Genomic DNA, 14,906 nt, shown 5'->3' with positions numbered 1-14,906 from the left:
TATAACACCTGTTATTGCACATTTATACAGTGCTCAGCATAACTGAGAACACCCCATTTTGAAAAATTTTATTTTTATTTTTCTCAATTTCTCAGTGAATATAGGCAATGGATTTTGGTGCATTTAAACAAAAAAGATTTAATAAACAGATATATTTATTAAAATAACATTTTAGTCACCAAACATTCATCGAACCTGAAAAGATGATACAATTAAATATTTTAAATATTGCACAAATAAATTTCAGCCTAAAAACAATTTAACAAAAAATTTTTTTTTTTTTCTCTCTTGATTTTTCCTCTTTTTAAAATTTGTATTAAATATTTTTCTATAACATAAATTTGGGTGTACTAGTTTTTTACGTTATCATAAGTTATTTTGTTCCATATTTGGCTTCAGTACTGACTAATCTAATGTATATGCACAGATATAATACTGTATTAAAAAATATTAATTTAAAAGAGAGATTTATGAGGGGTGGACTCATATAGGATGAGCAATTTAAGTCACATGTAACAGATTATTCTGAAAAATCTTTTCTGTGTTTTCCGTTTCTGTGTGGAGTTTGCATGTTCTCCCTGCCTTTGCGTGGGTTTCATCCGGGTGCTCCGGTTTCCCCCACAGTCCAAAGACATGTGGTCCAGGTGAATTGGGTAGGCTAAATTGTCCGTAGTGTGTGAATGTGTGTGTGGATGTTCCCAGATATGGGTTGCGGCTGGAAGGGCATCCACTGCGTAAAAAAACTTGCTGGATAAATTGGCGGTTCATTCCGCTGTGGTGACCCCGGATTGATAAAGAGACTAATCCGACAAGAAAATGAATGAATGAATAATAAATGATATCTATAAACTTTATATAATGTTGCTTTCTATCATATTTTGTATGGTAAGAGTCAAATAAAATTTTGATGTAGTTAAATATTAATGAATATAAAATAAATTGTAATATTATTACAATAATGTAATGTTATGTAATAATAATATTATAATATATTATTATTACATATGCACAGATTTGTCCACCACCCCTAATCATGGAGCAGTCCAGCAGTCAAATTTATATATAAAAATGCATGTATTATTTTTAGTTGTAAATTAATTTTATGAAAACTAATCATTTAAAATGTAGCGATTGCATTAAAATAAAATTTAGAAAAGAAGTTTAAGTGATATATATATTAAAAAAAAAACAGCTAAATAAATAAAAATAGAATAAAAGTGGTGTTTAGGACTGCTGGGCCCCATGGCTGAAATTGCCTAGGGCCCCCAAACACTAAATCTGCCTCTGTGTATAGTAGAAAGTAGAAAAATCAAATGTCAATGAAAAGTTTTTATTATAATATACATATTTATACAATCTTTACCACAATATACAAATGTGTACGTGTGCGTTTATGCTAATATTGGAAAATGCAGAGGATTATTCATGTATGCGATGATAAAAGGGCAGACAAGTTCCTTTCACAAGTAACTGTCAAGCAGTCACAATATGACTCAGACACAAACGGAACCAAAAATATCTGCTAAATGTCTCAAAGATGTTTGTGTGTGTGTGTGTGTGACCGCGTACAAGAAAAAGGCTGGGAGTTAAAAGGAGTTGTAAGTGTCTCTGTAAGCGTGTGTTTGCCTATTAAGGCTGTTGTAAGAGACTTTCCACTGCTAACCTTCCTATTAGCATAATGCTAATGAGTGGGTGAGTTCAGCTCCCCTTGCTGAGGGCAACAGCCTAAAACAACATTACTCATTTGTTTTTCATGCCACTCGAAATCAAAAAAAAAAAAAAAAAATGGAGATGGGGTGTAAAAAAATTAAATTAAATTAAACCAGATAAACATTGAATGTGATTTTTACTTCTGTCTTTTCTCATTAATACCTTCACACATACATTAGACAGAGGCATCAGTGCTAGCTATAAACAAAAGCGTTCCTTTTTGTCCATTTATTGAAATAATCCCACAGGCCTGTTTATGAATTTAAAATATCACTCACAAAAAAGCACGGTGAAGTTTTCATGATATAGTGATGTTTCAGATGGTAATGTCCCAGCAGGCGCAAGATGTAAACATGACGCCAGATTGACCTCAACGTTGTGGGACATTGCTTTTTGTTTAGAAATTACAATCGGGTTGACATTAAAAACCGATGTCAGGCCGACGTCAATGTCTGATGTTTGACAGATGTTTCATTTTGGTTATTTCCTAATGCAAAACAACCAAATATCAACGTCTAATGATGTTACACCTTGACGTTGTGTGGATGTTACCAATTTAACATCCATCAGACATTGGATTTTTTAGCCATACTTGACGAATGAATGTCAGTATGTGACGTCAATATGACGTTGGTTAAGATGCTAAGATTTTGGTCACTTTCCAACACAACCTAAATTCAACAAAATATCAACGTCACTTCAAGTGGTTTTTGGACGTCAAAATAACGTTGTCTTTAGACGCTGGTGACCTAAATCAAAGTCCCTTTAAGGCAAGTAATTTAACTCGTTGACCGTCTTTGAAACCCCTTTCAGGCAGTATCCTCTGGCATTCTGTTTGAATGGGGAAACATCAAATTCTCCAAAATTGCTTCCCAGACTTGCAACTAAATTAAATTAAATTAAATGTGTATTCTTTGCCTAAATCTATTCCAATATTAATGTCTTATGAGATTGTGTGTCTGCTGGGATTGTATTTACCACAGCTATTCAAGTTAGTGTTAAATGCCACAGACCGACTACTGTTTGTTTCTTAATAACATGTTTTTCAGTAGATCTTGTTCTGTGTCTAAAGGTGTTGTCATAATAGCAAGAATCTGACACAATTTCATGCAAAAAAGGTCAGCTGTGTGTATAATGAGAATGATGCCTATTGCAACCAAATCATTCTAAAAAATACAGCTAAAATCAGTATTGTACGTATTTTACGAATAGTGTTGTGGTAAAAACAGCGACAGACAGCTCCAGTAACTCACCAAGTGCAACCATATGAAGTCAATGTAAGTTAAGCAATGGTCGTCTAAATCAATGGCAGCCCTCATAATCCAAATTGAATGTGAGTTTTTTTATGTAATTTTTTTGTAACTATTTCATAGTTTTTATACATAAATTTGATACATAATTTACATCATATATTCTTATAAGTCTTAAAAAGATAGTTCACCTAATTTTGAGAATTATGTCATCATTTACTCATCCTCACTTGATTCAAACCTGTTTGACTTTCTTTTTTTCTGATAAACACAAAAAAAAAAAAAAAAAATTTGGCAGAATGCTTAAAACCGGTCCTCATTGACTTACTAGTATTTGTTTTTCCTACAATGGATGTCAATGGTTACCGGTCTAAAACATTTTTAAAACTTTTGTGTTCAACAGAAAAAAACCCTCATAAACCTCAAAAAGGCTTAAACTATATTTGGGTGTGTAAATAATGAGTACATTTTCTCTTTTTGATTAAATATCCCTTCAATAACTGAAGTTAATTTATTATGATAAATGTTTCCCAAAGTGCTTTATACGTTTGCAGACTGATTTCATGCTCCAACAGCAACATTAACCACACAAGAAAGTTCACAGTGTTAAAAGCATAATATGACCCCTTTAACAATGAATGATAGATGTGAGAACATTAGTTGTGTGTTTACCTGCACCTCTCGAGCATGGTAAGCGATGATTAGTCCAAGAAGGATGATGGTGGAAAGGCTAATAAGACACTTCAATGCCAGAGAATACATGGAGCTCTGTAAAACACATGCAAATAATGTTGTTAGCACATACAGCATTTTCATTCCTGAAAAACATTAACTTACGGGTGATAACAAAACACTGTTCATTTTTCAGAATCAGAAAATTAGCAGTTAGTTTAGCTAAATTTAGCATCATGGAATTCCACACTTGCTCCAATGAGTTTCAAAATAAATTGTAATAGTCAACGAATGTGGAGTTTCAAGCATCAAAAGGATGCAAAAGCAGTACAGCGGTGTCAGAAAAGTGGTTTCATTTTAAATATTTTGAAGTGATACGTGTGATCAGTGGGGAAGAAATGAATAATTTTAATCATGAGATAACACTGCTCACAGATAAGTAGCCACCATTTCAAAGGTAATGGGAAAGAATCTCAAGTCTAAAACTAATTTATTTTATTCCATTACATTCTGATATGTTCTATTACATTATATTGTTCAGGAAAGAACTAAAAAAATAAGTCAAACCACATATTGCAAAAAGGTCATGTGATTGCACTGAACTGACAAACATAAAAGTTATGGTAAGCAGAATTTATAACAGTAAAAAATTAATTAATTAATTAAATTGTTTATTAATAAATAAATGAACGCATAAACGCATAAACGCATAAATAAATAAATAAATAAATAAATAAATAAATAAATAAATAAATAAATAAATAAATAAATAAATAAATAAATAAATAACATTTTATGTAAAAGATATTTATAAATCCTTTAAATGAGATCAGGGGTGCGTTTCCAAAAACCATCGTTAGCCAACTAAGTTTGCAAGTTCCATCATAACAAACATAGTTATTTGATTTGGCATTTCCCCAAATCGTTGTTCCAATGAACATTCGCAAACTGTGTGGCAAACTTGTACGCTTGCAACTACTCCCCTATAGCTGCAGTTAGAAGTATAGTTCCTTGTTGTGTTCAATTCCCAGTTATCCCCCCATGCCCTATTAATTTTAAATGTTCCAAAATTTAAACTTGGAATTATAAAAACAAACATTAAAGTCATGTCTTTTATGTGAAATTTGCTTTCAAAGTATTTTTTTACAGTCCAGTTTTAGTGATCTTCTTATTGACAATTGAAATTGCTTCGCATTGCACTTTGAAAACAATAATGCCATTTTGATACGCAGCCATGGCTCATGACGAAGCTTTAACTTAGATGAACTATTATTTAAAAGCGGAATGTACATTACGTCTCCAAAGCTTGTGAAAACAAAAAAATATATATAGCATACGTTAATGGTTTTAATATATAGTTGGTTATTTATTAAGAAATGTATCACTGTATGGCATGGGCCTGTTGATTAGAATTCAAATTGTGTCAAATTTTAGTAAAAAAAGTAGCAATAGTAGTAGTAATAATACAAATAATTATAATAAAAATATTATTAATAATAATAACAATAATAATAATAATTATTATTATTATTATTATTACTATTATTATCATTATTGTTGTTGTTATTATTATTGATATTATTATTATTATTTTTTTTTATTATTATTATTGTTGTTGTTGTTTTTTTTATTATTTTTTTATTGAGTAGATTTTTTTTACATTTCTTAATAAATAGACTACTGTAAATTACAACCTTTAACAATTTATATGACTTAGATATGAGATTAAAATATGTGTTAGCTAGTTCATGTTTAGAATAGAATAGAATATGACACAGTCAGTAATATTTGTAAAGGAAGCATAGGCCTTATATGTGCCATTTACATATATTTCAGTTAATATGGAAAAGGAGTGCATGTTTTTACAAGAACTAATACTGGATTTTTTAAAGTGCTTGTGATGTGAGTGTAAATCAATATAATTTGCACAAAAAATATATTTTTTTTTCTCTAAAGAAGTGGTTTCTCTAACTCGTTTATGGACGTTTTACATTATAACTAATGTGGTTGAAACGATGGATCTGCGACAGAGATACTACAGTTTTGGGAAACACTCGTCACTACATCGTTCTTTTCCCAAATGATACATCGCAATATGATAGTTTAGCCGCGAGTTATGTTGTTGTTTGGGAAATGCAGCCCAGGTTGTTTCTTATGCAATTTTACTTAAGAATAACAAGTGGAATTTGAGTATATTTATCACAATAAATTTGAAATACATCACTAAATTATACTTACAATAAATTTTGTTTTTATTCAGCAAAGTGATAAAGATATTAATAGTGTTGTTTTAGGTTTCTAATTTCTTTTCATGAAAGAATCCTAAAAAAAATGTATCAGCTTTGATAATAATCAGAATTGTTTCTTGAGCACTAATTCAGCATATCACAATAACTTTCATAAACCCGTGTGACACTGAACACTGCAGCAAACCCCAGATTTGAATGTGACAGTCCACTTTTATGCTTTTATCCATGAGCCTTTTTGTAGCCGATTTGAAGCATGACAGTTCCATTCATCATTCACTACCATTACATTGAAAAAAAAGCTAAAAAATTCACCTTTCAATAATCCCACTAGTATGGAACGACATAAGGGGGAATAAAAGATGACAGAAATTTCATTTTTAGGTCAACTATCTCTTTAAATAAAAAATGAACAGCACAATCACAGCATGTGCATCTGTGCCATAAAGTCTGCCAAGACATTTTTAGTGTCTTTTCATAATCTATGGATTACAAGCACATCACTTCAGATCACAGAACACACACATACACAATGTCACGCTCAATCAAAGGTGTGTAAGTCTGAGTGTGAGTGTGTGTATGTGAGTGCAGGGATCTCATCCTCACACCCAGACATGCACACTACCAGGGCGGAATGATTTTTAAAAATAATCTGATTAAACATTTTCTAAAGACAAGCAACGAATTATCATATAGCATAGGTCTCAAACTGGATTCCTGGAGAGCCGCAGCTCTGCACAGATTTGCTCCAACATTAATCAAACACAGCTGATACAAATAATCGAGGTGTTCAACGTTACTAGAGACTATGAAGCAGGTGCGAGTTGGAGGTGGTTGGAGCTAAACTATGCAGAGCTGCAGCTCTCCAGGAATTGAGGTTAAGACCACTGTTATATTGTATGATCAACAATTTTAGTGGGTTGTGCAATTAACTTATTACTATTAACTAATTATTTTCCAAAAATAAGTTTAACATAAAACCGTTACAATTCCTCTATTAGAGCTTCAGTTTTAGTTCTATCCATTTTTAGCATTTTTTTTTACACTCACCTATAAACATTATTTACATCAAACTGGTTATTCATTAATTTCCCTTCAGCTTAGCCCCTTTATTCATCAGGGTTAGCCACAGTGGAATAAACCGCCAACTTATCCAGCATATGTTTCACACAGCAGATGCAAAATTTACAAATGTCATCACTTCATTGATTTAAAACAGAAATAATTGATCTCAATAATTTGTGAAAGTTTAGGAAATCAGGAGATTTCACTACACCATCAATAGGTGGAGCTGTTACAAATGCAATATGCCCTGCATATTCATAACAGCTCCCTAGAGCTATGGTCACACTAGTTTGTGCGTAAGAAATTCTGTCGTACAGCGATGTGAAAATGGGCGGGATTAAACAAAATGATTAGACATTAAAAAAAGTGAGCGATTGGTTCATGTTTTGAATTTCTGTCCAGAGAGATCATGTTTTGATCTTCGATTGGTCTCACGCAATCAAGTGATGCGATTTCGCAGGTCAGAGTTCACCAAGCTTGAAATTTCCAAAGCAGCGAATTGCAAAACTTGCAGCAAGACCTTGCGTCTGATGCATCCACGTGCGTATGAATGGAAGTCTATGGGGAGAAAAGTGCAGTGTGAACGCAGCCTAATAGAAATTCACTTCCTAATAAAAGTGCTGAAAGTTCAGAAAACAAAAAACACTGTCTGTGTAGTGCAAAAATTGACACACTTAGCTACTTCGTGTTTGAAGTGAGTGGTATTGTTGTTGGAGATCTGAAAGGTGAGTTTTCTTTTGTGAAGTTTCACAAACTAATTTCAAGAGGAGCACATGATATGATTGATCCCGTCTGGTCTCTCATCTGCAGTCATTAGTAAATCGGATTATTCCAAACTTATAATAAATAGTCCGTCTTGCCCTTACAGCATTATTTTCATTTTTTGTAGAATCCCCTATCCACACCATCTCCCCCTTTTCCTCATTTACCAGGGGGAGCTCTTGAGAACTACCTGATTTTGGACCCCCTTACATGTTCATTGACCATGCGGGAGCCCTGGGCTCAATTATCTCCGAGCTGTGCTCTCCTGAGACAGCATGCCAAACCTGCTATTATTATTAAGCAATAGCTAAGTGTGAACTCTTGAATTATAATTTAAACGTCCTGATAATGTCATACAATTCCTTCTTGTTGTTTTATATATTTTAGTCCTAATAATCTGAGGAATAGCACAATTATATTAAATAAAAAAAATGAAAGTTGAATGCCATTTTATCGTTACTCTGTTGTTTTTCTGACATTAATAGAAAGACTTTTTTAGTTTTGTTGTTTATTTATTTTTACTATAAATTTTTACAAAACTCGCAACCAGAAACAGCCGATTTCAACATTTTGGGGGGTCCTGCAACGTATTTCTATTGTAGTCTGCACTATTTGCAGTTGTTTTCTCAGTTTGTTACTGTTTTTCTATATGCATGTTTTTCTTAACTTGCAGCACATTTCAGCCACCATAATTATTTCTAATATGACTATACTATAAACACGTAGGGCATCCCAAAGAAGTCAGGAGGAACAGAAATCCATTTCTTTGCAGACTAATTAACTCTATTGTATGTCATGTGACCACGAAAACGGTTTTCATTCAAAGTGACAAGTTCATTTGATTCTTATGTGACAATAATATAAAGAAAACACAAATTCCATCGTGTTCAATAGAATATTATTCAAATATAAACATAAATTATGAATATAAATTATCACTTCATAAAAAGTTAGCATGATTTATATATGAATTATAAAAATGAGAATTTCTGCAAATTAAAAAAACACTTCATTATTGCAAATGCAATTAACCTTTCGGACTCACACGCCAGTATCTGCTACACACATCAGCACAACTGACACACACACAGTCACACACACATAGTCTAAACTCTCCCTTGACAGAAAAGCAAAAGTTTTAAATTGTTTCCATCCTGAGCCTCGATATCGTCCAGTTGAAGCACACACATTATTAGATTGGCCACCCGTGGGTCTAATTTAAGGCTCCATACTGGAAACATTATTCTACCAGACATACAGACAGCGGTTTCTGAGGGACCCACAGCTCCTCACACTGTCATTCACACACACACACTGGGTTCCAAACTGGAACATATACACTCGCTAGGGCTAACAGCTTATCGATACTACAACATGTTGTGTTTCAGTATCTGTCAGGCTTCCAAACAATTCTTTAAGATGATTTTCTCTAATAGGCAGAAAGATTGATTGACTCTATACGCTCAACGTGATTTATTCTGGAAGATGTTTCTTCAGCAAGCCTATAGTCTGGATTTCTAGAGATGTTGGCTATGGTTCAGGTTTAAGGTAATGACTGTCTGTTTTGCCAGAAACTCACTTAAACGCACACAAACAGACACACAAATATGCACAGACAATAATGCAGATATACATGCACTGCATAAATGCATTTTTATTATGTGCCATTTCAAAAGTAGTCAAATGGACTACAATTACATTTTTTATAAATGTATAATATATTATAGTATATAGGGTGGCCAACATTTATCTCTGAAAATTAGGGGGACTAGGGAGGGGTGTGGGGGTGATAGCTGTTGTGAGTGAGGTGTCTGAACAACACAGCTAAGTAACTGTACTATGCAACAGGTTTTGGGCAGCCGCTGCGATTGGATACTATACCAAATTCGGCAAATCTGGGGTGTTATAAACTGTACCAAAAAGCCGAGGACCGAGGGGAGGGGAAGAATAACAAAATGGGAGGGGGGCAGGAGATGGGTCTGAAATACGGTAGACTCCCGAGAAAACTGTTGGCAGGTATGGGTGGCACAATGACAGTGGTTAGCACTGTTGCCTGACAGCAAGAAGGTCACTGGTTCGAGTCCTGGATGGCCATTTCTGTGTGTTTGCATGTTCTCCACTGGGTTTCCTCCAGGTGCCCCGATTTCCCCCACACTCCAAAGACATGCTGTATAGGTGAATTGGATGAACTTAATTGGCCGTTGTGTATAAAGCTGCGGTCACACTGGGCCTTTCTCCCCATATTCATGAGTATGAATGGAAGTCAGACCGGAAACGCAGGGTCATGTGTCAAGTTTCGCAGGTTGCTGCGGTGCAAAGTTCAAGCTTGGTGAACTCTGACCTGTGAAATTGCATCACTTGACTGCGTGAGACCAATCGAGGATCAAAACATGATCTCCCGGGACAGAAATATAAAACATGAAGCAAAACGCTCGCTTTTTCAATGTCTAATCATCTTGTTTAATTCAGCCCCTTTTTGCAGCGATGTACGACAGAATTTTGCACACACAAACTCTAGCGTGACCGCAACTTTAGTGTGTTTGAATGCAAAAGTATGTGGGTGTTTCCCAGTACTGGGTTTCAGATGGAAGGGCATCCGCTGTGTAAAATATATGCTGGAAAAGTTGGCAGTTCATTCCGCCCTGGTGACCCCTGATTAATAAGGGAATAAGCCAAAGGAAAATGAATGACTGAATGAATAATAATATAATATAATATAATATAATATAATATAATATAATATAATATAATATAATATAATATAATATAATATAATATAATATAATATAATATAATACACTGCCTGAAAACATTTTGTCATCGATCCCAGATGTAAGAGCAACAAATAATAACTTGACTTCTAGTTTATCATTTGGAAAAGTGGCAGAAGGTAGATTTTTCCAGTGAATCATCTGTTGAACTGCATCACAATCATCACTAATATTGTAGAAGACCTATTGGACCCTGCATGGACCCAAGATTCTGATATAAATCAGTCAAGTTTGATAAAGGAAAAATCATGGTTCAAGGGTTCCATTCAGTATGGGGCGTGTGAGAGTCAGTCAAGTCAGTCAGTCAAGTTTGGTGACGAAAAAAATCATGGTTTGATGTTACATTCAGTATGGGTGCATGCGAAAGTCAGTCAAGTCAGTGAAGTTTGGTGAAGGAAAAAGCATGGTTTGAGGTTACATTCAGTATGGGGGGGGTGCGAGAGTCCTCCAGGTGCTCTGGTTTCCCCCACAGCCCAAAGACATGCACTATAGGTGCATTGGAAGAACTGAATTGGCTGTAGTGTATGATTGTGTCACTCTGAGAGTGTGTGGTTGTTTTCTAGTACTGGGTTGGATGGCAACATCAACAGCCTGAGGTTTTGAGACATTTGTGGTGCCCATTTCATTTCAGCCTCTACATCAAAGTTCCTGAAAGCAAAGAAGGTCAAGGTGCTTCAGGATTGGCCAGTCCAGTCACCAGAATAAACATTATTGAGTATGCCTGAGGTAAGAAGGAGGCATTGAAGACGAATCCAAAGAACCTTGATGAACTCTGGGAGTTCTGCAAGAATGCTTTCTTTGCCATTCCAGATGACTTTATTAATAAGTTATTTGAGTCATCGCAGAGATGTATGGATGCAGTCCTTCAAGCTCATGAGAGTCATACTCAATATTAATTCTTTTTTCCACTGCACCATGATTTATGTTCTAAACTCTACATCATTTCTGTTAAGTGACAAGACTGTTGTCTAAGCAAAGTCAGACTTTACTGTTCTAATTAATTATTTTTTTTAAATCATGGCATGATCATATAATATTTTGGTAAAATAAGTGTAATCTAGAGGCCTTTGCCTTTCATAAAAGCCACTTCTGATGCCAAATGATCAACTAGAAGTCATTATTATTTGTTGTTCCTACAACTTGGATATTTGAAGACTTTTGTAAGGTAGTGTACAAAAGATCACTAACATTTATGGCAATTCTGAAAATTGATAATATGCTATGATGAATTTATAATTTAAAATAAATAATATATTTTTAAAGTTCAAATTATATTATATTACCTTATATTTAACAGTATGGTACTGTAAAACAGTGTGACACTGGTTTTTAAATGTCACAAGAAACACATTATCTTCTATAGCACTGCTTCGACACATTTAAATGAAATCTCTAAAAACCACAAGCACATTAAAAAGTGTTCAAAAAAACACCTTGAGCCTTGAAAATTCAAACAAGTCATGTCACACATTCATAGAGTTCAGCAAAATCTTTACTGTATGCTTTTATTGAGGATGCTAACTACAATTGATGCATATGAAGTCATGAAGGTCAAAATTTCAATCCTACTCAATTCGTCTCCTGCATGACTGATTTTCTTATTTATTTTCCTTTTTCTTTTTGATGATGTGCTGCCATCCTCTTAAGTGAGTCCTCTGCATCTGGAACATGACTACCAGAGCTGAAGTTACACATGAACGTTGAACAGCGAGTATGACCCGTGACCAGATTAGCAGATATTGATCCCCCTCATGATGGACACCATGCAGAGCTAATAGGCTTTCTGAGCTCCATTAACCCCATCAGCATTCGCTCGCACGCTTAAAAAAATCTGCCTCATGCTCATCTTCTTTTCAGTACTGCTCCATCTATTCAGCATCCTCGCTTTTACTTCTCCCTGTTCCTTTCATGAACACAGAGCAAAAGCGGCTCTGACGTCTGAATACACAGTCATCTTTGAGCCTTCTGTGTCACACGAACACAACACGCACACATTCGCGGTTGAATGTACCGCCACAAATGCACACAGTCATCTGTGATTCTAATGTAATTACTTCCTTTAGTTTCAATTTCTTCATTTGCCGCTGATGTTAGGGTGAAGTGACTCACTTGAACATCTCAAATGCAAGCCACATAATGTACTGTACAACTTGCACAAACACACACACACACACTAACAAAGCTTTTTCAAATCCTGACACAAACAAGAATCACAGCTTACCCACCAAAGGTAGGATGGTGTGTTTAGATGCATACATACACAAAGGAAAATTCCCACAGAATGCATAGTAGATGTTAAATACTGGATTTTGAAATAAAGCTGTAGAAGATCATAATATACATTGTATTTTACTTCATGACAGCAGCACACTTGCTTGGAATAGGAATGTTATCTTTCAGTGGTCAGGACACATTCATAGTTATTGGTATATTGTTATTGTTGATGTTAACAAGCCTTAACAATTGTTATATTTACTGTTATCACTGATGGTGCTACATGTATCTTAATAAACTGTTATATTTGTCACCATCAGTGTTGGTGTTGAGAGGCATTAAGAGGTCTGTCATAAAAGAAAAAAAAAGTTTTCTCATGCACATCACAATTTTTAGACTTTCATGCTTTATATTTTGTTGATAGATAAAAATGCACCTGTTTTCCTGATATAGACATACACTCACTGGCTATTTTATTAGGAACACCTTACTAGTACCGGCTTGGACCCTATTTTGCCTTTAGAACTGCCTTAATTCTTCATGGCATAGATTCAACTAGAAATATTCCTCAGAGATTTTGGCCCATATTGACATGATAGCATCACGCAGTTGCTGCAGATTTGTCAGCTGCACATCCATGCTGCTAATCTCCCATTACACCACATCCCAAAGGTGCTCCATTGGATTGAGTCTGATGACTGTGGAGTCCATTTGAGTACAGTGAACTCATTGTCATGTTCAAGAAACCAGTCTGAGATGATTTGTGATTTATGGCATGGCGCATTATCCTGCCGGTAGTAGCCATAAAAAGATGTGGTTATAAAGGCATGGACAAGGTCAGCAACAATACTCAGGTAAGCTGTAGCATTGACATGATGCTCAATTGGTTCTAATGGGCCCAAAGTGTGCCAAGAAAAAATCCCCCACACATTACACTACCACCAGCCTGAACTGTTGATACAAGCATGGATCCAAGCTTTCATGTTGTTGATGCCAAATTTTGACCCCACCATCCGAATGTCGCAGTAGAAGTCGAGACTTATCAGACCAGGCAACGGTTTCCCAATTTTCTATTGTCCAATATTCATGATCTTGTGGGAAATGTAGCCTCAGTTTTCTGTTCTTAGCTGACAGGAGTGGGACCTGGTGTGGTCATCTACTGCTGTAGCCCATCCTTCTCAAGGTTCGACCAAGCGGCAACCTTCCGCTCTCCCTCAGGAAGCCAATACGGAAGTAACTAAAACTGCAATTCATCTGAAATTCCGCTAGTCCTTGCCCCTCCTGGCTCCAAAACAGAGCAAATTTCAATTGAGCCCACTGTTAGAATGGCCAACTTTACAGCAGAAAAAAAGGTGTTTACAGCCTGGTACAAAAAAAGATTTTGGTTAATACAGCTAATATTACCCTTCATGACAACTGTGAGGGGGTTGAATTTTTTTATAACTCATCCGTTTCCTTTATATTAAGTTATATTAAGTTTGCATAATTAAGGGAGTGGCCACTTGAGTGACAGCTAGTTCTCGCTGGTCGCCGTCACGTCACCTCAGCTGAATCCTGCAGATTAGCGACTAGACTCGGCATATTTATCGTATTTTTGTGTTGTTTTATGTGGCTTTACACAGTCAACTGCCTTTTGGACTTGTTTCCTACAATTATTAGATGGCATGGCATGCTGAGGGCACTTAATTGTGCTCACAAACCATTCACGTGGCCTCCGTTTCCCATGTGAGTAAAGTTATATACTTATATACCATCTCTGTACATGTATTTGTTTTATTTAAGATCATTTATCATTTATATTTATATTTAGAGCTGTAATGCACTCCAGAATCTGTCAGATTGATTAGCTGTAGGCTCTAGAACAGTCATCTGAAGCGTTGTCATACAGTGTTATGCTGGATTTCATCAATAGTCTTACATTTACTAACACAGACTATATCTAAAGTGTTTGGATGTAATTCGCGTTTTCCTCCTGTTGAAAAACGTCATAAGAACAATGTTTAGTGGCTCAATGTATCACAGCAGTGTTTTTAAAAGTCTAAACACTTTATTGATATAGTGTACAACCAAGCACAAGTGGTCAGAATACAAACGAGTCACAGGTGATAAAGTATTAAGCATTTCTCCCAAAGTAAAGTTTGTCTGAACCAGGTCCAAGCTAAATGCTAGCAGGTGTCTGTAGCTCCGCTCACTCTCCGCCTCTTTGCCCTTGTTTG

The 14,906-nt window shown here is 35.2% G+C and overlaps 1 protein-coding gene across 4 annotated transcripts in view; it reads right to left on the bottom strand.

Annotated features, from left to right (window-relative positions):
* Positions 1 to 14,906, bottom strand: part of kcnn3 (potassium intermediate/small conductance calcium-activated channel, subfamily N, member 3) — a 120,754-nt gene that overhangs the window by 80,438 nt on the left and 25,410 nt on the right. For all 4 annotated transcript variants that reach the window (XR_012391739.1, XM_001921759.8, XM_009292295.5 and 1 more), the window contains one exon: positions 3,633 to 3,728. Coding sequence is in view for 3 of the 4 variants with exons in the window: in XM_001921759.8 (XP_001921794.2) it covers positions 3,633 to 3,728 (96 nt within the window). In the remaining variant the exon portion in view is untranslated. The remainder of the gene's footprint in view (positions 1 to 3,632; positions 3,729 to 14,906) is intronic.

The sequence above is a fragment of the Danio rerio genome, chromosome 16 (assembly GCF_049306965.1).
Source record: "Danio rerio strain Tuebingen ecotype United States chromosome 16, GRCz12tu, whole genome shotgun sequence".
Lineage (NCBI taxonomy): Eukaryota > Metazoa > Chordata > Actinopteri > Cypriniformes > Danionidae > Danio > Danio rerio.
Note: the sequence above shows the minus strand (reverse complement) of the source record. Positions and strands in the feature narration are given on the sequence as shown.